At 53.7% G+C, this 26,265-nt stretch overlaps 1 protein-coding gene across 4 annotated transcripts in view; it reads left to right on the top strand.

Annotated features, from left to right (window-relative positions):
* Positions 1-7,147: 7,147 nt before the first annotated feature.
* Positions 7,148-26,265, top strand: part of DHX30 (DExH-box helicase 30) — a 35,711-nt gene continuing 16,593 nt past the window's right edge. The window contains exons 1-5 of one of the 4 annotated variants that reach the window (XM_048951910.1): positions 7,148-7,228; positions 11,524-11,575; positions 20,015-20,145; positions 24,310-24,420; positions 25,679-26,034. In XM_048951910.1, the coding sequence (XP_048807867.1) occupies positions 11,545-11,575; positions 20,015-20,145; positions 24,310-24,420; positions 25,679-26,034 (629 nt within the window). In that variant the 5' untranslated portion in view covers positions 7,148-7,228; positions 11,524-11,544. Of the gene's footprint in view, positions 7,229-7,427; positions 7,447-11,523; positions 11,576-15,267; positions 15,491-15,607; positions 15,715-20,014; positions 20,146-24,309; positions 24,421-25,678; positions 26,035-26,265 lie in introns of those variants that run through there. The other 3 variants (XM_048951911.1, XM_048951908.1, XM_048951909.1) reach the window with 3 other exon arrangements.

Here is a 26,265-nt window from a genome sequence, read left to right as displayed (position 1 = left end):
CTTTCTTGTAGTGAGGGGCCCAAAACCGACTGAGCCCAGCCAAGAACGAGCAGAGCCAAAGGTCTGCATGTGAGAGCTCACAGGTCGCTGTGTAGGGAGCAGAGCTGAGGCGGCGCTGCTCTCACAGCACGCTGACACGCTGTGCACTGATGCACTGATGCACATCGCAGCCCAGTGAAGCCCCTACCAACTCAATTCCATGATCTATGAGAGGGGAGACCCAACACACCTGACTCAGGACAGCAGATGCAAAAGGAAACTGCGTTTATTCTGGGACAATACACACACTGGCAATAAGGACAATAATTTAAGACGGCTTTTCTTGAGGAGAAGTAGAAAGAGAAAGAAAACCACTCAAGCCAGGCTAAAGCCCTTACATACTGCCAAAGTCTATGGAAGTGAGCTTTGCAGTTTGCGCTGTGAGGTGAACATTGAAATTACTTCCAAACTGAACATGAGATTTCAAAGGTTTAGAAGCCCCTTGCAGGGAGCAACTCAAATCCTTCCAGAGACCTTTGCAGCACAAAGAAAGTGACTAACTCAGGAAATTCTAGCCAGATAGAAGCAAACATTCTGTTCAACAGATGAGCATCCACCCAACCCGGCCTCTCCCACAACACTTCCTAAAGTGAAGCTTCAAAAAGTGGCTGCATAAAACCTGTTTGCACAAGATATGGAGATTGGACGAGCCATGTGCTTGCAGTGCACACTTTCCAGCAGGCATCAAGGCTTGAAATCCAAATGCTGGCACCCTGCTGCTGTGCTGCACTGGAAACTGAGCCCCGCAAGGAGCAGTGGGCTGTGAGAAGGAAGGGACTGAGTCTGAAATGGGGTCTGTGGGGTGGGACAAGGGGAGGAGGCTTCAATCCAAAAGAGGGGAGATCCCTGTGGATGGGAGGAGGAAGTTGACACGCTCAGGGTGCTGAGGCGCTGCACAGAGGTGTGGTGCCCATCCCGTCTGTGGGCATCTGGGAGCACTGGTGGAGCTGTGGGGGTCCCTGTGCACTGCAGGGATTTGGACCAGGCGGCCTTTAGAGATCCCTTCCAACTCAAACCATGCTGGAATCCTCTTCCAATAACCTGGACGGGTGGAGGAGGTCCTGCTCCCAAGGAAGCTCTGATCACAGTCTTCATGAACTCGATGTCGCAGCTCTCAACGCGCAAAGCTAACAGCTTTACTGGCACAGGGCTGACTCAAAAGCTTTGCCCTCCAACCTTATTTCTACAAAGAAAATACGCCATGAACTGTGCTAAAGAAATGGTAGCGTGCAGAGACGTTCTCGATTGTAGAACAGAAAGCTAAAGCCTTGGCAGCACGAAGGATGAGTGGTGATGGCCTCAAATCGTGCCAAAGGAGGTTCAGCTGGATATTAGGGAAAATAATTCTCAGCAAGGGTACCGAGGTATTGGAATAGGCTGGGGGGGGTCACCATCCCAGGAGGTGCTCAGAACTGTGGAGATGTGGCACCTGGGGACACAGAGAGTGAGAATGATGGGGCTGCATGGGGCTGAACCTGGGGACCTCAGAGGGCTTCTCCAACTGTTCTGTGATTCTCTCATTATTTTGACCATCACAAACCAACACAGGACCCAGTTCTCTGCAGCTAAGCAGAAATTACTTCTTCCCTCTGTATAAATTCAAGTGGAAAGAAATCACAGCCTTGTCACAGCTCTGAGCGCTGCTGGTCCCCAGCAACACCTTCACACCATGGTCAGACAGAGCACTGCTGTCTGCAGGATGGCTGCTGGGCATTTGCTCCTCACAAACACCAAACATTTGGCATTGGAGCTGAAATGATAACGATTAAAAGCTCGCATTCAAACGATCTTCCTACCACGATCAAATACAACTACAAGAAGTATTTCAAATGCCTGCTAGTCAGAAAAAGTGAGTCACACAAACGGCGCTCTTTGCAGGTGGAGATCTGCAGCTCTCATGTACGCTTCTGCCATCAGCAACTGTTTGCAGAATTCAGAGCCTCTCAGCACAGGCAGCAACCTGCCTGGAAAGGAATGAGGATCCGACTGAAGAAAAGTTTTCAAGTTTAATCTTCTGTTCTTGGTTCAAGACACTTCTTTCCCAGTCCATGTAATTCACCTTAAGCCTCTGCTGAATCACGGAATCACAGAATCACAAGGTTGGAAACGACCTGCAAGATCATCCAGTCCAACCCCCCTCCCATTCCTATCAGTGCCACAAGCACTAAACCATCTCTCACAGCTCCTCATCCAGGCGCCTCTTGAACACCACCAGGGACGGCGACTCCACCACCTCCCTGTGCAGCCATTGCAGTGCCTGACCACCCTTTGAGAGAAGAAGTTTCTCCTAATATCCAACCTAAACCTCCTCTGGTACAACTTCTGGCCATTTCCTCGGGTCCTACTATTTGCCTGGGAGAAGAGGCCAGACCCTTTTTCACCACAGCTTCCCTTCAGGAAGTTGTACAGTGCAGTGAGCTCTGCCCTGAGCTCCTCTTCTCCACACTGAACAATCCCAGCTCCCTCAGCCGCTCCTCATATTTGTGCTCCAGACCCCTCACCATTTCGTTGCCCTTCTCTGCACACGCTCCAGGGCCTCAATATCTTTCTTGTAGTGAGGAGCCCAAAACTGAACACAATACTTGAGGTGCGGCCTCACCAGTGCTGAGTACAGGGGATGCTCACCTCCCTGCTCCTGCTGGCCACAGTTTCTAATGCAGGCCAGGATGCCGTTGGCCCTCTTGGCCACCTGGGCCACCTGCTGCCACTTGGCCACCTGCTGCCAGTGCTGTGCCTTCTGTCACAGAAGCTCAGGACTCGGCGCACATCAGTGCTGCGACAGCTGAGGGACAAAGAGCAGATCAGAACTGGGGCTGCAACCACACTGCAGAAACACTCAGAGGTTCCTCTGCAGCAGAGGCGAGATTCTCTGCTTTTGTGCAGGGCCAGATGTGGCCGCAGCTTAAGAGCTCTGATCTTAATGAACACAGCCAGGAATCACCTCCAGGAAGGAGTGGAACAGGAGATGAAACCATCGCGTCGCTCACACAGAAGCTCTGGGTTTTCTCTGGATGAGAACTTCTGGAACCAACCTGGAAGCGACACAGGAGCAGACGCAGCTCAGGCAGGGCACGGCTGCAGCTGTGGGGATGGCATCCTTGCTGCTCAAATATGTTCAGGCTAATGATGTTCGGAAGAAAATTGTGCCATTTGTAACAACTATTGCTATAACAAATGACAAAGGGGTGCCAGAAACAAGGCAAAAGTGGAAAAAGAGGAGAAAAAGGAATATTTAAGGAAGTAAAGAAGAGCAAAGTGCCCCTTTTTCCCATTGAGGTCCTTAATAAGACAGTCCACTTCCTAGGAATTATGACTGCCTAATCCTAACATTGAGAGGGGAATGGTTGTAAGGTTACCTTACAGAGTGAGATGAGATGAGATGGGATCTTAGGCTGTTTCTCATGAAGCCCAGGGAGGACACGCATGCATTTTTTCCATGAGCAGCACAGCGCTCAGCCCATGGAGCGTTTCTGCTCCCAGGACACAAATCCCTTCCTGTCTCATCACGAGAGCCATTAGAGGAGATTAGAAATGAAAGCATGCAGGCTCGTATTAAAGAAGAGAGGTGATGTGTCACTCGCTGACAGCCCCGTCCAACAGGTTCCATCAGAGTCCCCTCCACACGGCCTCAGCAGCCGGGCTGCCCGGTTTCCCCACCATCCTTGCCCTTGCTTTAAGAAGCCGTTTCTCACCGACCCGCTGGCTCCTTTCCTGATGCCATCATCCACAGCACCAGAGCCACCAGAGCTGCAGCAGGAGATGTGAGCAACCTCCTTCACAGCAGGGGGCTCAGGAAATGGCCCTTGTTCCATTTGGTACCACAATGTGGGGCCAGACAGACTCAGCTGTAGTGGAGGGTGAGGATCTGGTTTAAAAATCTAAATTCTGAAACTACTTTTGGTTTGGCCTTCATAACCGCAGTGATGGGTTCTAACGCCTGCCTCAGAAGCTGCGTTTCCCCAATGCACCTCTTGTTAGCTCACGTTCACTGGCTCCAGTAGCACCCAGCCTTTCCTGTTAGGAAGCAGTGCAGCACCTCAGGCACGCTCTGTTCAGCAGGTGGGCTTTGCTTGCTCCTCTGCCTCCCCTCCAGGCAGTTTTCCCACTAGTTTCTTTAAGCCATCCCTAAGCTGCATGCAATGAATTTGCACTTGTGAGAAGTTGGAGCAGTTTGCCTTCAAGATTCCACGTCACCGCAGCAGCTGTGGCAGCATCCCACAGAGAAAGGCAGAAAGGCTCCTGAGCTCAGAGAAACAGTGATGAGCTCAAAAACTGCAGCAGTGACACCCAACCTTCCAAGCAGGTCCCCACAGCAACCTTCCAAATCAGCCCTCGCAGCCCTTCCATAAATTGCATTAAGCTTTTAGCATAGAAGCAGCCTAAGAAAGCTTGAATTAAAACATTTTCTTCTATATTTCTCTATATCCTCCAGGTATTGAGGCAGAAAGAGCAGCAGATGCTCTCAGCTGGTCTGACACTGAGCTTCTATGAAATGACATCAACACAGCATTGCTTCCTTTGTCCTCAGAGCTGCAACGAGAGCAGAAAGGCATTGTAACCACATGCAGATTGTGCATGAAGTTCAGCACAATGCAAGCAGGCTGTGAAGGTGTCAGATGTGAAAAGATCCAAAATGCCAACACTTGTCACCCATTTATTTCCTTGAATGGGAGCTGTGGTATCTGGGCCATAACAGAAGATCGTACAGAAAAGCAAATGGGAAAGAACGTTCCACCAGAATTACAACAAGATTTCACTGCCTGCATTTCCTGAAAATCAAACAGCTGTCCAACCCAGAAAGCACTGTTTGTTAGCTTGAATGCAGTGTTTTCATTAGGAGGAGCTCCACTCGCCAGAGACCCAACTGCAGGGTGGGCAGCAGGGCCGTCCTTGCTCCTGATCCAGCTCTGATGCTGCTAACCTGGCCCCTTCCCTGCTGCCATCCAAGCCCACTAATTAGTTTCACATAAACCCAACCGAAGCACTAACAAAAATAATAAAAAACCAAAGCTGCCCACGTTGGTGTGGAAAAGGAGTAAAGCCAGCCCCCATCCCAGCTACTCTTGAGCAGCCAGCTGCACGCAGTGAGCGTGCCATAGGCGAGAGGCTGCCTTTGGTTAGTTGTGCTGGGCAGGGTATGCAGCAGTTTCTTTGGAGCAAAGCCAGATGATTAGCTAAACAGTTAATTGTGAAAATGGAAACCACAGTGAGAAATCAGAGCATCCCTGTGGTTTTCTGCCCATTACACGGTTACAAGAAGCACCAAACTGCATTTGGAGATTGCCTACAGCCAGACTTCGCAGCACCTCCCAAGTTGCATAGAAAGAAGACTACAAGATATCAGTAAAAACATTGTCATCAGTAGAACCATAGAACCATGGGACCAGAAAGGATGGACAAGAGCACAAAGGCCACCAAGTCCAATCCCAACACACCAAACCCTCCGACCGCATCCCCCAAAGGAAGCCAGCAGAAGCAAGCAGAAGGCTGTCATCAAACGATCATGATGGTGTGATGTATTCTCTACCAAATCACTGCATGGAGCAGTTTTCCATTCTAAGCCACCTGAAACCCATTGCTTTACTTCAGGTCATTTACAGAATGACTGGTGGGTGGTGATGCAGGCTTTAAGGTTAAGCCTGTCATAATGGCATCAGTTCCTCACTTATCTCAGCACTTTGCCTTACTTATCAGTGAACGCTGCTCAGGGATGGGGATTTCCCACCCACCCTTCTGCCTTCAGTCTGCAAATACAACTGGACTTCATGTTGCACCTTCTGGGGGAAGGTGCAGTGCTGGAGCTCCCTCAGCATCTGCGGCCACTTCCTCCATCCCACACACTGCCAGGTCCTGGTCACCTCCCCCTACAGTTCTGTGAGAGATAAGCCCTGAGGAAATCCCACCTTCATGCTCTTTCCTTCAGGTATTCCCCTTTCCATCACCTTTTTACCTTGTGTACAAGTGACATGAAGACAGCAATGTCCTGAAGACCACGGTAAGAAATCAGCAGTTCTGTAAGCTTAAATCATTCCATGCATTCAACTTTTCACTCACTAAAACTCTTGAATAGTAAGAATGACTTCAAATGTCATGTCAGTGTAACAGAACAAAGGGATTGGTACTCTGGCAAGTTTATTGTGCTGAAAAACTTTGTGCAGCAATAAGGCAATGCTGCGGGGGTAACAGCAGTAGGACGAGGGGACGGCCTCAGGTTGGGTGAGGTGGGGTCAGGAAGGGTGGTGGGAACAGTTCCTTCTCCAGAGGGAGGTGATCAGGACCTGTGTGGATGTGGCACTGGAGAGCACAGGCTGTGGGCATGGGGGGGTGGGAACCCACAGAACCTGTGGAACCTGAGCACTGCATCCAGGTCTGGGGCCCCCAGGACAAGAAAGTCACAGAGCTGTTGGAGAGGGTCCAGAGGAGCCACAGAGATGCTCAGAGGCTGCAGCACCTCCCTACAAAGACAGGCTGAGGGAGCTGGGCTTGTTCAGCATGGAGAAGAGAAGCTGCGGGGTGACCTGAGTGCAGCCTGCAGTGCCTCAAGGGAGCCTGCAGCCAGGAGGGGAGTCAGCTCTTGGCAAGGGGAGATGGCAGCAGGACGAGGGAAATGGTTTGGAGCTGAGGGAGGGCAGCTGGAGGTTGGATGTCAGGGGAAGTTGTGTGCTGTGAGAGCAGTGAGGGGCTGGAACAGCTGCCCAGAGAGGCTGTGATGCCCCGTCCATGCGTGGAGGTGTTGGAGGCCAGGTTGGATGGGGTCCTGGGCAGCCTGGGCTGCTTTGAAATGGGGAGGTTGGTGGCCCTGCATGGCACAGAGGGGTTGGAGCTTCGTGATCCTTGATCCTTGATCCGTTGATCCGTGATCCAACCCAACCATTCTGTGATGCCGTGAACCCTCAGGCCTCACAGAACCTGTAGGCCTCACAGGCCCCGCAGGCCGCAGGCAGCCGCCGTTGCCATGGATACCGCCCCGCGCCCACGCCGCCGCCCTCCGGCGCCCTCTCGTGGACAGGAGGCGAAGTTGGAGGTGAGGGCGGGCGGGGAAAGCGAGCGCGGGGTTTCACATCCGGGTACTGCGGCGGAAGGGCCGGCGCTGCGTGCGGGCGTCGCCCCGGAAGCGGCTCGCGGGGGCTCCTGGGAGTTGTAGTACCGAGCGGCGGCGGACCGGCGCCAGAGAGTTGGTTGTGAGGAGGTCGGTCGCGAGGAGCGGGGCCGGCGCCGTTCCCAACGCGGGGGTTCGGGCCGCGCGGGGCGGGACTGCGGGGACGGGGAGAACCGCGACCCGAAGGAGGGCGGCGGGAGGAAGGGAAGGAGGGGGCGGGCGGCGGGGAGCGGCGGGGAGCGGCGGCGCCGAGGCGATGGGCCCGGGGGGGCGGTGGCGCGGCCCGAGGAGCGCTGAGGGGATGCGGGGTCGGTGAGAGCCGGGGGAGGGCGGGGCTGGGCGGGGGGTGAGCGGGATGCGGGATGGATGCGGCCGGGCCGGGAGCGCCAGGGCGGCGGGCCGTGCCGTGCGTTGCCGTGCCGTGCATTGCATTGCCGTGCATTACATTGCCGTGCATTGCCGTGCCGTGCGTTGCTGTGCCGTGCCGTGCATTGCTGGTCCTTCGCTCCGTGCTGCCCTCGGTCCCACTGTGCCTCTCGCCCTGCCCACGTCCCGTTTTGAGCCCTGTGTGGCACCGTTTCCCACCATGGAATGTACGAGATGTTCAATGGATGTCCCATGGATGTCCAATGGATGTTCAATGGATGTTCAATGGATATCCCAATGGATGTCCCATGCATGTCCCATGGATGTCCAATGGATGTTCAATGGATGTTCAATGGATGTCCAATGGATGTCCCAATGGATGTCCCATGGATGTCCCATGCATGTCCCATGGATGTTCAATGGATGTCCAATGGATGTCCAATGGATGTTCAATGGATGTCCCATGCATGTCCCATGGATGTTCAATGGATGTCCCATGGATGTCCAATGGATGTTCAATGGATGTTCAATGGAAGTCCCAATGGATGCCCCACGGATGTTCAGTGGATGTCTCATGGATGTCCCATAGATGTCCCATGGATGTCCAATGGATGTCCCATGGATATTCAATGGATGTCCAATGGATGTCCAATGGATTTCCCCATGGATGTCCCATGGATGTCCAATGGATGTTCAATGGATGTCCAATGGATGTCCCAATGGATGTCCCATGGATGCCCAATGGATGTCCCATGGATGTCCCATGGATGCCCAATGGATGTCCCATGGATGTCCAATGGATGTCCCATGGATGTCTCCATGGATGTCTCCATGGATGTCCAATGGATGTCCAATGGATGTCCAATGAATGCTCAATGGATGTCCAATGGAAGTCCCAATGGATGCCCAATGGATGTCTCAATGCATGTCCCTGCCAACACCAGGCTGGCCAGGCTGTGCTTCATCGCTCCTTGGAGCCGCATGAGGCAGGGCAGCGCAGTGTGGGGCAGGGTGGCCTGGGGGGGTCTGGCTGTGGGGGCACACAGGGCTGCTGCCATGGAGCAGGGAGTCACCATCACAGCCACTGCCTGGCACCTGGAGGTGTTGGGAACCGCGGGGCTGTGGGGGCACAGAGGGGATCCTGGAGATCTGTGATCTTTTCTATGAGCTGATGTGGCAGGGATGGCTGGGTGGGTGGGTAATGGCTGGACTTGGTGCTCTGACCTCAGTGATGCGATGAGTAGGGCTGGTAAAGATTTGTAGTGAGGATGCCACGCGCTGTTGGCTCACACAGCAGAAAGTCAAAGTGCTTTGCTATCATGGATCCCATTGTGGGTGGCTCTTGGGAGTGTGCTGTATGCAGGACGGCACCGTTCGCCTTTGTTCTCATGACAAAAGAATTTGGGATGGACCTCTTTGTGCATGGCTGGAACCCCACAGTGGGTGCAGCCCATCGATGTGCTGAGGTTGGCCTGGATGATCTCAGTGGTCTTTTGGAGCCTCTCCTATTCTGGGATAAGCAGCAGTTCTGTGATGCTCATCGGGGGTGGACCTGGTTTCTCCCTATACATGCATGCAGCAATTTCCACGTGGATCAAAGAAACCCAACAAAGACCTCATTGCCAGGCCTTGAGATTTTATCTGCGTTTCAGTTGTCAGCATTCCTTACCTTTGTTCTTCCCCTTGCAGAAGGGGCATTAAGTCTATTACTAATAATTTCTTAGCATCTCTTTTGCCCTCTGGGATTCCAGTACTTTGCCAAGTATGAGCCATAAAGAGTCATCATGCGTGGTCATTTCTCATCCCAAATATAGCATCAGCTTGTCCACGGGCATCCCACGCCATCAGGTTGCCCAGAGAGGTTGTGGAGTCCCTCTCTGGGGATCCCTGCCTGGATGTGATGCTGGGCAGCGTGCTGAGTGACCCTGCTTAAAGCTGGGGGTTGGACTGGGTGACCCCAAGTGGTCCCTCATAGAATCACAGAATGGTTGGGTTGGGAGGGACCTCAAGGATCATGAAGCTCCAACCAATGCAGGGCCACCAACCTCCCCATTTCACAGCAGCCCAGGCTGCCCAGGGCCCCATCCAACCTGGCCTCCAACACCTCCACGGATGGACGGGGCATCACAGCCTCTCTGGGCAGCTGTTCCAGCCCCTCACCGCTCTCACAGCACACAACTTCCCCTCACATCCAACCTCCAGCTGCCCTCCCTCAGCTCCAAACCATTTCCCTCGTCCTGCTGCTCAACCATTCTGTGGTTCTGTGATTCCCCACCTTTGTAAATTCCCTATCCTTGGATACCCCATCTCCCACCCATCATTTGGGCCCAACAGAATATATTTGAGCATTCCGAAGTCTTCCTCTTTCAGTGATGTTCATGCATCCCCTTCAGGTCAGTGCGTGGTGAAGCAGCTGCCATAACAGGACTCTCTTTGGTACTGAGGTCTTTGGCAACATCAAAAAGCTGAGATTTCCAGCTGGCTGTGCTCAAACTGATGATTCCATGTTTGAGATCCCCTGTGTTCAGATCCCTCAGATCTGTCCCAGGTAATCCAGCACTGGTGCTGCTGGGGTTCATCTCTGTAATTACTGATTCTCCTTTCTGCTCTGACCGTGTCCATGTGGGTGCACAGGCTTCAAGTGCCCAAACTCCTCCATATGCAATTAAACCTTATCAGCTGGACCTGGGTTCTGTTCTGGGCCTTTGCTGGATTGCATCCATTCTCCACACCTCTGTTCTCCTCCCCACCTGTCCCAGCTCCCACCCAGGCTGCCCCCAGCTCCCTCAGACCTGAGGCTGTTGCTGGTTGCCCTTTGGCTGCTCCATCTCAATTAGAGATCTACTGCTTGTCAGTGGGGCTCCCAGCTGCTCACCTCAGAAGCCCATTGACACAAGGTTGTTTTGCTCCTCTTGTTCTTGAAAAGAAAAGACCACGTTCTTCCACTTTATTAATGGAGATGCCGTGCTGCCCCCCTGTGTTGGTGGGGCATTTTTTGCTGCCTTTCCAACCGCTTGGTGCTCTGTAGGTGAGCCCTGCTCTGCTGACCAACTCCAGCCTCCTTGGGCTGCCGTCCACCCAGCTCATGCATGGAGCTGTGGGAGGCACTGAGGTTCCTCCATCACTTCGATCCGGGAACGTTGTGCAGCTCTGCACATCACACTTGTGCTGTTCCTCCAGCAGCTCCAAAACTTGTGCTGCTGTGCTGGGATGAATCTGGATTCCATTCAGCTCTTGGCCTCATTAAACAACCCAACAGGCGGGTTGCACTCAGTCCTTGAAAGCAGGCAGTGCAGAGGTGAAGGCACCGTGCTTCGTGTGCCTGCAGGGAGTGCAGCTGTGCTGTCCGCAGAGCCGCCTCTGAACGCGGCATCATCCCAGGCTGAAGTAAACAGTAATTTTGTCATTAGCTGCACCGAAAGCAAAAGCAGATCGTTGGAAAGAGTAACAGCTCGGGGTGTTGGTGGTGTGTGTGCAGGAATGGCTCTCAGTGTGGGTTGGGGTGGCAGCTCTGCTCGGAAAGGCTGCTGGTGGATGGGAGGCCCGATGCTGAAGGCATCCCGGCATTCGGATGAAGAACTCTTAAACCAAGTTGGCTGGCTTCGTTGTGCCTTAACTTAAGTAATTTGAATAAGAAAGCAAAATAGAAAGTGGAACATAATTTCAGCAATTAACAAAAGGATACGTGTCATTCTTGGCTGGCTCTGCTGTAAGGGAGGAATCATGGTGGTGCTCTCCCTCCCTGTGGCGTTCTGACTGAGGTTGGTGCAGACATGATGGAGAGCAGAGCCCAAAGTGCAGAGTGCCTCCTCTGGGGCACAGCACTGGGGCAGAGGGGGAGCAGGCACGGTTCAGGTGGAGCAGGCAGGTGAGGAGCAGCAAGGTGGAGCTTGCTGAGGGCTCTCAGCTCTGTTTTGCACTGAGGGCATCCAGTTTCATGAGTGTTGAAGGCTTTAAACTTCTCAAAGTGGACGTGAATTCTAACTCTGTGTTTCTTTCTGCTGCTCTTGCTCTCCTAGGAATCAACGCTTTCCGCTGTGATGGAGATGTTCTCACTGAATTCCCTTAAAGGTAAGGACTGAGACAGCCTTCAGCTGTTTGTTTTGAATTTGTGCAGAGATTTTAATGCTTTGGTAGTTTCCTCAAGCAAATTCATTGCCAAGGAACAGTGCTGGCCTGTACTGGGAGGAAGTAGGTTTGTCCCATGGCCGGACTTCCTTCTCAGTGCACCAGGGACCAGAAGGAAGCAGATATCATAGAATCACAGAACGGCCTGGGTTGCAAAGGAGCACAATGCTCATCCAGTTCCAATCCCCTGCTGTGTGCAGGGTCACCAACCAGCAGCCCAGGCTGCCCAGAGCCGCATCCATCTGGAGGCTGTGGCTGTACCTGAGCTGTGAGCGATGGATGTAACGCACAGAGCCAAATGTTCTGTTGGCCACACATTTTCCATTCTGTGAGCAGTGCCCCAGACTTTCAGCCTGTTTTGCATGGAGTTTGTGAGCAGCTGTCGCTGCCACCGTGGCTGAACTGTCTGTGGGTTGGTGCAGCACCCCAGTAAGTGCTGTGTGTGTGAGTGCAGCCAGTGCCAGGGAGCAGCAGGGAGCCCACAGTTCAGGAAGGCCCCACTGTGTCACCCAATAACTGGCAGCGTAGGCTCGCAGGAGTACAGCTGAACAGGGAAGTGTTAGCTCTAAGGAAGGGCTTTCTTGCCTCCTGTATCATCCCACACGTAGCTGTGTCCTTTTGTACCAGCTCAGTAGGTGCTTTCTCCTGGGTGTTTGCATGCTTGAAATAATCTCATGTTCTTTCTCTGCTGCCATTGCTTTGCCAACCTCTTCGTGTAGATCTCAGTTTTTCCTAAGGAATCCTTCCAGTCCACAGCAGCTTTTTTTGTGCCTTTTTTTTAATTTTTTTTTTAATTTCTGTGACTTGGCTTTAAAATAAAGAGCACAGAATGGGTAGAAGTACTCCAGCACGGCCGATCTGGTGCTGCATCACTGCCTTCCATCCCTCAGATGTGAGGAGCCTTCCTGTGAGGGCTGCTGGTTTGTCATGGCCAGACTGGGGCTGGGCCTGTGCTGCAGTGCCTGTGCTCTGGGAGAGCAAGGCTTTAGAGCAGGTATGGCAGTGAGCTCCTGCTCAGCACCGCAGCCCTGCAGAGCTCTGCTCATCACAGCCAGCCTCGCCATGCAGCGCCTGGAGCACGGCTGTGAGTGGCCACGTTTGTGCTGTTTAATATCAAGATATTTGGATGGAATTTACGCAGTCTGACTTCTGGAATTTTTGAATAAATCCAGTCTTAGCTGATTTGTTGTGTGTCCATGAGCTGACTGTGGCATTACTTGCAGTGGCAAACCTCCGGCCCTACTGATGTCTGACCCCATGTGCCAGCATGCTGCCTTCCAGCAGCCTCTCCCCTGTTTCTCCTTCACTCCAGCTGTGTGTTTCCATGATCTCCCCCAGCACATGCCTTATTTCTCAATTTCCTCTGCTTGTTTTGATTTTAATCACTGTGGTTTCATCTCCAGCCATGGGTTCCTTCCCATAGGGCTCTTGGTTTTTTTTTTTTTGGAGCTGCTTCCAGATCTGTTCTTTTGCTTTTTGGTTGGCTGGTTGGCTCAGTAAGAACAGCTATACACAGAGAAATCACTGCATGTATATCAGAAAAGGCAAACTTGGTGCTGTAAGACCTATTTCAGATGTCCATACGTGTGTACCCTTCCAGAGGTTTTCCTATGCAGGATTTTGTGTGATGGCTTTCCGCTCCTTGAAGCTCTTCTCGTGGAATACTTGCTTGTTGAGCTTGGAGAAGAGAAGGCTGCAGGGAGACCTCATGGTGGCCTTCAGTGCTTGAAGGGAGCGGATAAACAGGAGGGGAACGGCTGTGTGTGAGGGTGGATGGTGATGGGACAAGGGGAATGGTTTTAAAGTGAGACAGGGGAGGTTTGGGTTGGATCTGAGGAGGAAGTTTTTCAGCCAGAGGGTGGTGAGGCACTGGCACAGGTTGCCCAAGGAGGCTGTGGATGCCCCATCCCTGCAGGCATTCAAGGCCAGGCTGGATGTGGCTCTGGGCAGCCTGGGCTGCTGGTTGGTGACCTGCACACAGCAGGGGTTGGAACAGATGAGCATCGTGCTCCTTTGCAACCCAGGCCGTTCTGTGATTCTGTGATCCTGTGACCTCTGGAGATCCCCCAGTCCAGCACCTCCTGAAGTAAATTGCACAGGAAAGCATCCAAGTGGGTTCTGAACATCTCCAGATTAGGAGAGTCCTGCGCCTCCCTGTGCTCTGTGCCAGGGCTCTGTCACTCCCAAAGGCAAGAAGGTGTTCCTCAGGTTCAGATGGAACTTTCTGTGTTCCAGTCTGTGCCTCCTGCCCCATGTCCTGACATTGGGCAGCACCAAACATAGCCCAGTGCCTCCCTTCAGATCCCATCAGCACTGCTCAGATCCCATCAGCCCTGCTCAGATCCCATCAGCACTGCTCAGATCCCATCAGCCCTGCTCAGATCCCCATCAGCCCTGCTCAGATCCCATCAGCACTGCTCAGATCCCCATCAGCACTGCTCAGATCCCATCAGCACTGCTCAGATCCCATCAGCACTGCTCAGATCCCCATCAGCACTGCTCAGATCCCCTCAGCCCTGCTCAGATCCCCTCAGCCCTGCTCAGATCCCATCAGCACTGCTCAGATCCCATCAGCACTGCTTAGATCTCATCAGCACTGCTCAGATCCCCATCAGCACTGCTCAGATCCCATCAGCCCTGCTCAGATCTCATCAGCACTGCTCAGATCCCATCAGCAGTGCTTAGATCCCCATCAGCCCTGCTCAGATCCCATCAGCAGTGCTTAGATCCCCATCAGCCCCACTCAGATCCCATCAGCAGCACTCAGATCCCATCAGCACTGCTCAGATCCCATCAGCCCCACTCAGATCCCATCAGCACTGCTCAGATCCCATCAGCCCCACTCAGATCCCCATCAGCAGCACTCAGATCCCTCAGCCTTCTCTCCACCATGCACACAGCCCAGGGCTCATCCTGCCCCATCAGGAGGTGCTCCAGGCCCCACCACCCCACAGCTGGGCTCTCTGCAGCAGTTCCCATCTCCTGGAGCCGGGCGGCCCCGCACTGCAGCGCTCCTGATGCGCCCCCCAGGGCAGAGCAGAGGGGAGGAGCAGCTCCCTGCCCTGCTGGCTGTGCTCTGTGCAGTGCATCGCAGGGTGCCGGGGGCCTCCTTGGCTACCAGGGCTCGCTGCTGGCTTATGGTCAACCATTGGTCAACTGGTAGTGCAGAACCTCCCGGGGTTGTGTGTGTCTGTTTTGGGGTTATTTCCACAAAAAGCCCCAAATGAATCGCGGAACATCCCCTGATCCCTGTGATCCCCTGCTGCTCGGGCTGGCTGAGCTGGACGTGGAGGCGCTGCGATCTGCTGGATGCGCGCACAGCAGGGAGGTTTTGCCGGAGATTTGTGGATGAAAACGCCTTTATTTGGGTCTGGGTTTCGGTGCGTGGGGCGAACCATCGGCACCGCGTGGCTGTAGGAGGCAGCGGCGGAGCCCCTGGCAGCCGCACGACGCCGCGGCCTCTTTCTCCCTCTCCCCCCCCCCCCCCCCCCATTTTTTTTTCTCTGCTCTCCTTTCTTTCTCTCCGTTTCTCGGTCCTCCACGCCGAGTCCTCCGCGCCCGCTCTCCGCATGGGGGCGCCGTAGCAGGAAGGCGGCGCTCTATCCCCCCCCCCTCTTTCCAGCGGCCCGCAGCCGGCACCGGGCGGCCTCAAGATGGCGGCGCTGGGACTGCTGCTGCAAGCGGCGGCCGCCTGCGGCTCGGCCGGCCCGCTGCGCCTCGGCCGCTGCTACCGCGGGGCGCGGGGGCTGTGCGCCCGATTAGCGGAGCCCGACGGCCAGGAGGAGGCCCGGCAGGAGGACGAGGAGGAGCGGCCGCCTCCTCCGGGCTCCGAGGAGCAGCGCGGCGCCATGGTGAAGGGTGAGGAGGAGAGGCAGCCGGGGGGGCCGCGGCCGGCCCCGAACGCAGCGGAAGGGAGGAGCGAGCGGCGGCCCGGGGCCGAGGAGGGGGAGGGCGGTTGGAGGCGGCGCGCGCGCGCCCGCGGCCCTCCCGTGCGCGCTCCCGGCCGGCCCAGGCCGCGGCCGTCGCGGGACGGAGCCCAGGGATGCGCGGAGCGGGCGAGCAGGCGGGGGGCGGCGGCGCAGGTAGCGGCGGGCGGAGCGGCGGCCGTGCGGCCCTTTGTTGGGCCGGGCCGAGCGGCTCAAGGTCGCGCGGAGGGGCCGGGCGGCGCGGCGGTGCCGGGGCCGCTGGCGGGCGGCGTCGGGCCGAGGCCGTGCGGGCTGCCCCGTGCGCGGCCGCTCGGTTAGACCGAAAGCTTTCCCGCTTCTAGGCTTTTTTGTCCTTTTTTTCCTCCCTCCATGTGCGGGACTTCCTTCCCTCCTCCCCTCACGGCATCTATTTGTTATTTTCTAGTTTTCTTTGCGGCGTTTGGGCAGCGCTGTGTGCAGCCTGGAGCTGTGCCCTGTCGTTCTTGTGGGTCCCTTCCAAGCGGGGACGTGCTGTGATGCTTTCCTGTGCGGCTCACTGAGGAGCCTCTGTTAGCGGGGGGTTGGATGGGGGCATCTGCAGAGCTCGGTCCTACCCTGTGGTTCTGTGATTCTGTGTGATTCTGTGATTTTGAGTTCTTTGGGTTCGTAGTTCCGATTGCAGGAGCTGTGCAGAGCTTTATCTGGAAGGTTTTGTGGATGGCTTTAGTTTAAAACCGTTCCTCCGTGTCCTGTCGCTATCAGAGCAAGGAAGAAGTCATCCTCCCTCCTGTTTGTAAGTACCAGAAGGCTGCAGGAAAGGCTCCCCAGGCTAAACACCCTCAGCCAGGCCCCATAGCAGAGATGCTCCATCTCCTGCATGGCCTCCTCTGCACCAATTCCAGCAGCTCCATGTTGCTTTGTGTCAGATAAGTGAATGGAACCATCCCCAAGGTCTTGCTGTGCATCTGTCCTACCCGCACAGGTACAGGGATGATAAAATTCATTTTAAAAACCTTAGAAGTGCAAGTGCCTTAAACAAGTTGGTACCTTGCTGGCTATCCACACGTGATTGCTGTTGTTACTAGCCATGGATAGCATTGCCAGTATGGAAAAATAAACTGCAATCTGAGGCCAGCTTTAAATGGCTGTTAGATTGGTCCTGACACTTGGTCCACTTCCTTGTGAAGTGCTACCATGGCCACACAGCTTTCTTCTCCATGTAGACTGTTGATGTACTGGGGGCATTCTTCACTCAGATGAATACCTTCATATCCTGCTGGGTGCTGTGTTGAACAGTTTGTCCTCGCTGCTCCTTGTTGCTTCTCCAGGGATGCTCTGTTTGTTGCTTCTTCAGGGAAGAGAATTTGGGGGAAGGTAGAAACTGCTGAAATGGATTTAATGCTCCTCTGTCTTGCCTGGGTGAGAGTACAGGGCATTTTGTTTGTGCTCCTGATGTACCTGGTGGTGTCTTTGTGTCGGGTCTGTTAAGGGTAACAGAAGGCTTACATTACACACAGGAGTTGTTTGCTTTTTTTTCTTCTTTCAGTGTTACTTGGAGTTACCATTGACTTCCACAGCCCAGTTAGGCTCCAGTGCTCTCTGACTTAGAGAACAGAAATCAGTTAATTGGCTTCTTTGGATTTGTCTGTTATCCAAGGCAGACTTTTAGCATTCATGGGCTTGGAACTGAGGTTAAAGACATCATGTATGGTTCTGGCTTGGAGCTGGGCTGCAAATCAGCTCTGTTTTGTTCTGGGAGTATTAAGCTACACTCCTTTTAATGGAGCTCCTGCCCAAATATCCATTCTCAGCAGTCGGGATCCGTGAGTTCTGTGGATGAAGGCGCCAAGAAATCCAATCTGTCAGGGGAGGAAACGTTCTGCAAATCCACTGCTGCAATTTGGGAATTGTTTCTTTAAAAGCTGTGAGCGAGGCATGGCTTCATGCAAAGAAAGATCCTTTCAGCTTCTGATTTCAGGCTATGGATGGGCTGAGGGCAATCCATCAAACCTCGGAGTGCTGTTGGTGTGTCAGATGGTGCTGCTGAATATGGCATTGTCAGCTGGGGAGAAGACATTGTGTCTGGGTTGGCAATTCAGGGTCTGATCTGCAAGCCAGAACTAGGCTTTGTTATTTAAGGATCCTGTTCTTTGCATGAGGATGACTTCAGTATTTGGTCCTTGCTGCGAAGTCACCTCAGAATCTGAGAGATTGGTTCAGTCCTTAAGTCAATGAGTTGTTTTTTGGGCATTTACCAACAATGTACCTTTTGCCTCCATCTGTTCCGTGTCACACAATTCCTCGGGGTATCCTTCTTGAAAGGGGAAGCAACCGGAGGCCAAATAATCCAGGCTGCTGCTCGAGGTTATTATTTATTTCCCATTTATTAAGTGAATTTAATGGCACGCATGGGAATCGTGCTGCTGCTCCTTCCTCCGTGTGTCCGGGGCTGGAAATCAGCACCGATGCGAGGAGGGCTGCGATTTCAGTCACTGCTCAGCAGGTGATGCTGTGAGGCGCACTGACAGCGTGCTGCTCTGTGTTTGCTGTGCAGCTGCAGGGAATTGACTGCTAGCATGTTGGCTCCTGCTGTCCAGGTGGCACTTAGGAGGTGGTTTGGTGCAGGGACGTCTGCTCTGCTGCTGCATTCACCTGTGAGTGAGAAACAGCAGCCTGAGGGCTTTGCTGTCAGTGATGCTGTGGTGACTGTCACCCATGGAGAGCAGTGGCAGCTCGTTGATGCTGTATGCTGCTGTGGCAGTGCAGGTGGCAGTCCTGGTGTGTGCACTGAGTGCTGCCCACTGACTGAAGTATCACCAAGCAGAGCCAGCACGGTGTCCCAGCGTGTGCATGGAGTCCCAAGTTCCTGCACTGCCTGCTCCTCTTGGCTTCTGGAAACGATTTCCCTGCCATTCAGCTGCTTCTTGTGCACTTTGGAGGGAGAACTGTCAAACCTGCCAGCAGTGATGGGTCTTTTTGTGTCCCCCGGATCAGTTTTGTTATTGTTGGGGTGGGTTATGTGAGGAGCACTGTTTTTGTTCTACCTTAACCTGCAGCTTGCCAAGCTCTGGTGCAGGGTAACTCCTTCACTACAACCCCATGCTGTCTGTGTTGCTCTGCTTCCCGGTGAGCTCTCGTGCTGCACAGCTCCCTGCAGTATTCTTGTGCCGTGCAGCTGCTCTGGGGATGACAGAGCTGTTCAGTGCTTGCTGGAAGCAGTCCCTGTGTCTCTGTTACAGTGACTGCGGTCGCTGTTCTCAGGAGGACGTGCTGGTAGCTGTGGGAGCCACGTGTGGCTCACTGCTCCTTCCTGGCTCGGTGCTCCACCTGCTCCAGCAGCAGGGGTGGTTGTGTATCACTCCGTTTGGGAGCTGCTCTCGCTGTGCTTCTGCTGCCAGTCCCCATCTCCCTCAGTGACAGGGAGCAGGCAGTGCAGGAACTTGGACTCTGGGACGCTGTGCTGGCTCTGCTTGGTGATCCTTCAGCCTGCTCGCCACAGGGCAGCGCTCAGTGCATGCTCCACAACTGCTGCTGAGTTATGGCGCTGCCACTGGGGCTCTGCAGGTCTGTGCAGCCGATGGCTTTAATTCTGAACCCAGCAATAATTGTGCTCTGCTCTTCTGGATGAGCTTTCTGGCAGACCAGGGCTGCAACTTAACCACCAACGCGTGGAGCTGAACCAGTGAGCAGTGTTGTACAAAGCACATTTCCAGCCGCTAAGCGAGAGCTTCGGAGCAGAAGGGACTCGAGATGCAGCAGGAAGCCCCACTGTGTTATTTCACCTCTTCCATGTGTGATGGCTGGATCTAACGTGCAGTGTATGGGGCTGAGAGCCCAGCTGTAACCCCAAGGTGACGCGTGTGCTTCAGGGGTGCATGCAGACATCAGAGTCTGCTCCAGTTACTGCTCGGTTGGGTTTGGACATCAAAGAGTGACACACAGAGCCTCCTCTGCCTTCATAGTGAGGAAACAGCGCCGGCTCTTCACACTGAGCTGGGCTTTGAGTTCTGTGCTGGGATATTTGCATTCAGGATCCATCAGGTGTATTCAGAATGTCGGTTTTCCTGTTGTCAGTGTGTTTTTTAGGGGATGGGGAAGCGATGCCATGGCAGTTTGGGGTGGTCTTAGCATCTCTGAATCACAGAGTCGGGCTGTGTGGGTGCTGCAGGGAGTATTACTATTATTTTGGAAGGGGGAGGGGGGAACAGCAAACCTCTGTGTTCCAGGAAAAGCATTGCAGATAGAATATTGTTGGGCATTGTGGATGTGCAGTGCTGTCTTGTATCTGGCTCTCAGGAGGCATCGTCCTGCTGTGCACCATTTCCTGATGCCTGGAGATGTGGACCACTGAATACCTGTGCCTGCTGGGCTGTCTGTGAGCTCAGAGAAATGTGTGCTCTGGTGTTGCAGCACGCCTGGAACAGGACTGCACAAGGATTGAAGTCATTTACATCTCCTGTTGGTTTTTGCCCTCCAGATTCCAGAGACCTGTTAAAGGAATTCCCACAGCCCAAGAACTTGCTCAACAGCGTGATTGGACGGGCCTTGGGCATTTCCCATGCAAGGGACAAACTGGTGTACATCCATACCAACGGGCCCAGAAAAAAGGTAAGCCTGCTGTGCTGGGGATGGCAGCTGTGGTGCACAGGAGGGAGAGTGAGCCAGGAATGCTTCTACACCTGGAAGTGAGCCTTTAATAGAGAAAATGACATCACTGCTTTAATTCCACGTGGTAGTTGGAGGATAATCTTTCAGACTGAAGGTTTTCTCCCTCCCTGTACCTCCATTTTCACATGGTTTAGTAGTGCATAGATGTAAATGCTGTCCCTCCTTTGGAACGTGGAAGGGTGAATTCTTTCCTTGCTGTTCTCAGCAGGAAGGTGCACAGTCTGCCCTCACGCGTGTTGGGCTGTGTAACCCACCGCCTTAGAAACAGAAAGCAAAGGGCTGTGTTTCAGACCTTAGCAGGGCTGGATTTTGTTGTTTTTATGTTCTGATAGAGAAAATGCCCAAGAAAGCCTAAAATGTTTAATTGCAATCAGAAAAGGAGAATTTGCTTGCAACGGAGGAAGGCTTCTCGTACAATTAAGGGCAAAGGGAAACCCAGGGTTTGTTGTTGTTGAATGAAGGAGAGGAATTCCAGGCAGATGTTCTGCCAAAGAGTTGGAGCCCTCCTTGGTGCAGGGCTCACATCCCAGCCTGTGCTGTGAATGCAGCAGCTGTCCTGAGGGCTCAGCTCCTTCTGCCACACAGCCCCAGCCCTCCCACTGCAGAGCAGGGCGGCCTTTCCAGCTGAAGTTGAACATCCATTCCAGGATTTCAGTTTGGATAGAGTCACATTTTCCAATAATGTTCTATCTTAAAATTTCCTGGGTGGTTTTCATGACCTCATCCTTTGTGAGCATCTCTGTTTTAGGCGATGCATCAAAACGGGTACAGAATCATAGAATGGCCTGGGTTGAAAAGGACCAGGACGATCATCTAGTGCCAACCCATGGGTACTTCAGAGTTGCTTTGTTATCTGTGGGTGCATTGCCTGCTTTTCCTCAAGCAGTACTGCAGTTTTCTAATGTATGTTGTGCAATGCCATAAGCAGTGCCTGGCAGAACGAGTGAGGCAAAGTGGGGAAGTCTTGTTTGGAAGAGGACAAGACTTCTTTTTGAGTGCTGAGTATGTTGGCCTTCGTGAGACAGCTCTTTCCTCAGCAGGTCTGCCTCTTCATGCAGAGCCCCTCAGCAAACATGCAGCAATTTCCTGGGGTAAGATGAGATTCAGGTTGAAGGCAGGCAGCTGGGTGGAGGCTGTTGAGAGGCAGATCCTTGTAGGTGGGGCTTTTCCAGCAGACCTGAACACCACCTCAACAGAATCACAGAATGGCTCATGTTGGAAAGGACCTCAAGGATCACGAAGCTCCAACCCCCCACCAATGCAGGGCCACCAACCTCCCCATTTCACAGCAGCCCAGGCTGCCCAGGGCCCCATCTAACCTGGCCTCCAACACCTCCACGGATGGACAGGGCATCACAGCCTCTCTGGGCAGCTGTTCCAGCCCCTCACCGCTCTCACAGCACACAACTTCCCCTCACATCCAACCTCAGTCTGCCCTCCCTCAGCTCCAAACCATTTCCCTCGTCCTGCTGCCATCTCCCCTTGCCAAGAGCTGACTCCCCTCCTGGCTGCAGGCTCCCTTGAGGCACTGCAGGCTGCACTCAGGTCACCCCGCAGCTTCTCTTCTCCATGCTGAACAAGCCCAGCTCCCTCAGCCTGTCTTTGCAGGGAGGTGCTGCAGCCCTCTGAGCATCTTTGTGGCTCCTCTGCCCCCTCTCCAACAGCTCCCTGTCTTTCTTGTGCTGGGGGCTCCAGCCCTGGACACAGCACTGCAGGTGGGGCCTCACAAGAGCAGAGAGGGACAATCACCTCCCTGTCCCTGCTGCCACCCCTCTGCTGATGGAGCCCAGGATACCATTGGCTTTCCAAGCTACAGGAGCACCCTGCTGGCTCACATTCAACTTTTCATCCATCAGGACCCCCAGGTCCTTCTCCACAGGGCTGCTCTCAAGCACTGCTCCTTCCAGTCTGTATGGATGCCTGGGATTCCTCTGGCCCAAGAGCAAAACTCTGCCCTTTGCTGTGTTGAACCTCATCAGGTTCACCTGTTCCCACCTTTCCAGCCTCTCGAGGTCCCTCTGCGTGGCATCCCTTCCTTCCACCGCATCGACCGTGCCACTCAGCTGGGTGTTGTCAGCAAACGGCTGAGGCTGCACTCGATTCTGCCATCGCTGTCATGATGAAGATGTTACAGAGCACTGGTCCCAAGACAGAGCCCTGGGGGACACCGCTCGTTACCGGCCTCCACCTGGACACAGAGCCATTGATGACCACCCTCTGTCTGCGGCCTTTCAACCAGTTTCTTATCCATTGAGTGGTCACCCATCAAATCCACATCCCTCCAATTTGGAGATGAGGATGTGGTGGGGGACCGTGTCCAAGGCCTTGCTCAAGTCCAGCTAAATGACATCAGTCGCCTTCCCCTCATCCACCGATGCCGTCACTCCATCACAGAAGGCCACCAGGTTGGTCAAGCACGACCTTCCCCTGGTGAAGCCATGCTGGCTGTCTTGGATCACTCACCCATTCCTCATGTGATCAGGCATGTTGTCCAGGAGGATCTGTTCCACGATCTTCCCAGGCACAGAGGTGAGACTCACCAGCCTGTAGTTCCCATGTCCTCCTTGCTCCCTTTCTTGTCCATGGCAGTGACCTGACCCTTCCTGCAGTCACCCAGGACCTCGCCTGACAGCCACGGCTTTTCAGATATGATGGAAAGCAGCTCAGCAGCCACCTCAGCTCCTTCAGAGCCCTGGGCTGCAGCCACCCAGCCCATAGACTTTTGCACATTCAGTCTCATGAGGCGGTCTCAGACCTGCCCTGTCCTCACAGTGGGGGGGATTTACTGCCCCAGTCCCCACCTGGAGGTTTAGGGATGCAGGACCCAGTGACATGAGAAGAACTGGAATCCTGGCTGCCAGTGAAGACCGAGGCAAAGAACCCATTGGGTCCCTCAGCCTTCTCTCCATCCATTGCAACCAGTTCTCCTTTTGCATTTACAAAGGAGGCATGCTTGCTGTGGCCTGTCTCTTCTGCCCAATATACCTGTAGAAAGTCTCCCTATTGTTTTTCACATCCCTCGCCAAGTTCAGTTCTGCCTTGGCTTTCCTGATCCCACGTCTGCAAGTCCAGACTCCATCCCTGTGTTCTTCCCAGCTGACACGGCCTTGTTTGCAGAGCTTGTTGCACTTTCTTTGCCCTCAGCTGCCCAGCAGGTCCTTACTGAGCCACACTGGTTTCCTGCCTCCTCTGCCCGCTTTCTCATTCAGAGGGACGGAGAGCTCTTGTGCTCTCAGGAAGGCATCCTTGAAGAGCAGCCAGCTCTCCTCAACATCTTTGTTTTTGAAGACAGCATCCCGGGGGATCTTGGGCAGCAGTCCATTGAACAGCTTAAAGTTGACACTCCCAAAGTTCAGGACCTGGTGCCACATCCCTCGAGATCACAAACTCAACCAGGCTGTGCTCACTGCAGCCCAGGCTGCCTCCAACCTTAACGCCTTTAATTAATCATCTCATCCACACTGGTGAGCAGCAGGTCCAGCAGCGCTTCACCTCTGGTTGGTCTGTCCAACACCTGGACCAGAAGGTTATCAAGGGATTCCAGGAGCCTCCTGCACCTCTTGCAGCTCACCATGTGATCTTTCCAACAGATCTCTGGGTGGTTGAAGGTCCCCATCAGGACGAGAGCTGTGAGCACAACACATCTGAAGCAAGGAAGCCTTGCCAACAGACTCCCCTTGGTCAGGTGGCCTGTAGATTCCGCCTGCCACCAGCTGGCCTTTGTTGGTCCCACACCTAATTCTAACCCACGGGCTCTCAAGCTGTTCCTGCCTGTTTCTCAGAGGGAGCTGCTCACAGTCTATCCACTCCTGGACGTAGAGGGCAACTCCCCCACCCTTCCTACCTCACCCTTGTAAAGAGCCAGTAGCCCTCAGTGGTGGTGTTCCAGTTATGGGAGTCATCCCACCATGTTTCCATGATAGCAACAAGGTCGTAACTTTCATCTTTGCTGCAGCAACAGGAGAGAATTCCTTGGACATATCCTCTTTGAGCCTTAGAGAAACTCAGCTACAGATCAGCAGGGCTGGGAGTGGAATGAGTTCTGGATGTGGGATGGTTTTTTAAAAGGGCAGAGTTCAGCTTCTGGTGTTCTTTGCATTTCAGAAAGTCACTTTGCACATAAAGTGGCCTAAGAATGTGGAAGTAGAAGGCTATGGGACCAAGAAGATTGATGCTGAGAGACAAGCGGCAGCTGCTGCGTGCCAGCTCTTCAAGGTGAGCTTTTGTTCTTCCTCCATAACTTGATGAAACGAGCCTTTGAGCATTCAGGCCTTGCCTGTTCTGCTGATACCCCTTCTGAATTTCTCTGTCTTTGCCTGTTGACCTTCTTAGTTGGCCTGTGTGGAGTTTCCCTCTCATCCAGGAGTAGCAGCAGTGCTTCCTGCTAAGGAGCCTGGAGGAGGTGCTGCAGGTGCTCCGACAACAGGAGAACTTGTAATTTGCTTGTAGACCAAGAAACGTGCATTTAGAAGTAACTGTTTAGTTTTCAAGCTGAGCCTTCAGATCTCAAGGATTGCAGCCTTAAAGCCAGCAGTTTCTTCAGCTGGTTTGTTGAATCCTGTGATTAGCAGAACTTGTTCCTCTGGTTGGCTGTACCTGCAGCACAGTTGGTGCTCATTCAGTTCACGTTCACTGAACACGTGGTTGTTTTAGCCCTGCTCTTCTGCACTCAGTGAAAGCACTGTTTCTGGCTGTCTTTGAAACCCTGAAAGTTTTCATAGGGAAACAGTTCCAGTATGCTGTTTGTAAATTTGGGGAATCACTGAACTCTTCTCACTTTGGAACTAGAAAGCAAACAAAGCCAAAATGAACAACAAATAAAACCAGCTAACAGCAAAAACCAGCTAACCCTGGAACCATAGATTAAGCATGCAAAGTTTTAGTCGTGTGGTGTGCCAGCTAGAGCTGAAAACAACAGGAAAACCTGGTGATGGGAGGCCTTGTGCAGTCCTAGCTGTAGAAATAGGCCCAGTGCTGCTCCAAGTGAATGGTCATCAATGAGGGCAGCGTGGCACTGTTAATTGGGGCAGAGGGCATCTGAATATGGCTTCTGAGTACAGCAGCAAAGTGAATTCTTGCTGTGCTAGGCACTCCTACAGCACAGAGTGATACAGCCTTATCTAACAGAGGTCCTCTGAGAGCTAAAGGTGGAGTGGATTGTAGTGGTCTGGTAAGACCTTGACAAAAAGATGCTGAATGCGTTAAAACCTTGTAAAACACCAATAGATCCTGGCCCAGCCTTACTAAGGAGATACAGAATTCCAGGCAGCTGTGCTTTGGGGAGGGAGCTTGGTGTACGAATGTCCTTCCTTAAGTCTGGCTGGAGGAAAGCTTTGAGATTCTCAAAGTTCCCTTTCTGTGTGACGTGAAGGAGCCGCTCCTGCCCTTCCCTCCTTCACCAGAGGTGATGCTCCCTGCTGTCACCTTTCTGCCTCCTCGCCGCTGCTCCATAACTGTCGTGTCTCTCTGGTAGGGCTGGGGTTTGCTGGGGCCCAGGAATGAGCTGTTTGACGCTGCCAAGTACCGGCTGCTGGCTGACCAACTGGGCTGCCCCGATGAGAGGTGGTGCTCGGAGGGCAAATGGCGCTCCAAGTCCGGCCCTTCCCTCGCCGACCTGTCGACCTGCTGGCGGCGGATGGAGCCCGACGACCCCATCCAGCCCATGGAGCAGGGCAGGATGCCCAAAGCCATGAGGAGAGAAGAGCTGGAGGAAGGGGAGCTGGAGGAAGGGGAACTGGAGGAGGGAGAGCTGGAAGAAGAGGCAATCGATGTCTCCGATTATTTACCCATGGCGCATCAGGACGCTCGAACTCCTGGCAGAGATGCGAGGTGAGTCTGCCAGGCAGCTGCTGATGCAGGGCAGTAAAGTAGAGAGATTTTTTTCCTTTGTGGCTGATCATAGAATCATAGAATCACCAAGGTTGGAAAAGACCTAAAAGCTCATCCAGTCCAACCGTTCACCTGTTCCCAATAGCTCCCACTAAACCATGTCCCTCAACACAACATCCAGCCTTTCCTTGAACACCCCCAGGCTTGGTGCCTCCACCACCTCCCTGGGCA

The sequence above is a fragment of the Lagopus muta genome, chromosome 7, assembly GCF_023343835.1.
Source record: "Lagopus muta isolate bLagMut1 chromosome 7, bLagMut1 primary, whole genome shotgun sequence".
Lineage (NCBI taxonomy): Eukaryota > Metazoa > Chordata > Aves > Galliformes > Phasianidae > Lagopus > Lagopus muta.
The sequence above is the reverse complement of the archived record's forward strand: the minus strand, read 5'-3'. Positions and strand labels throughout refer to the sequence as shown.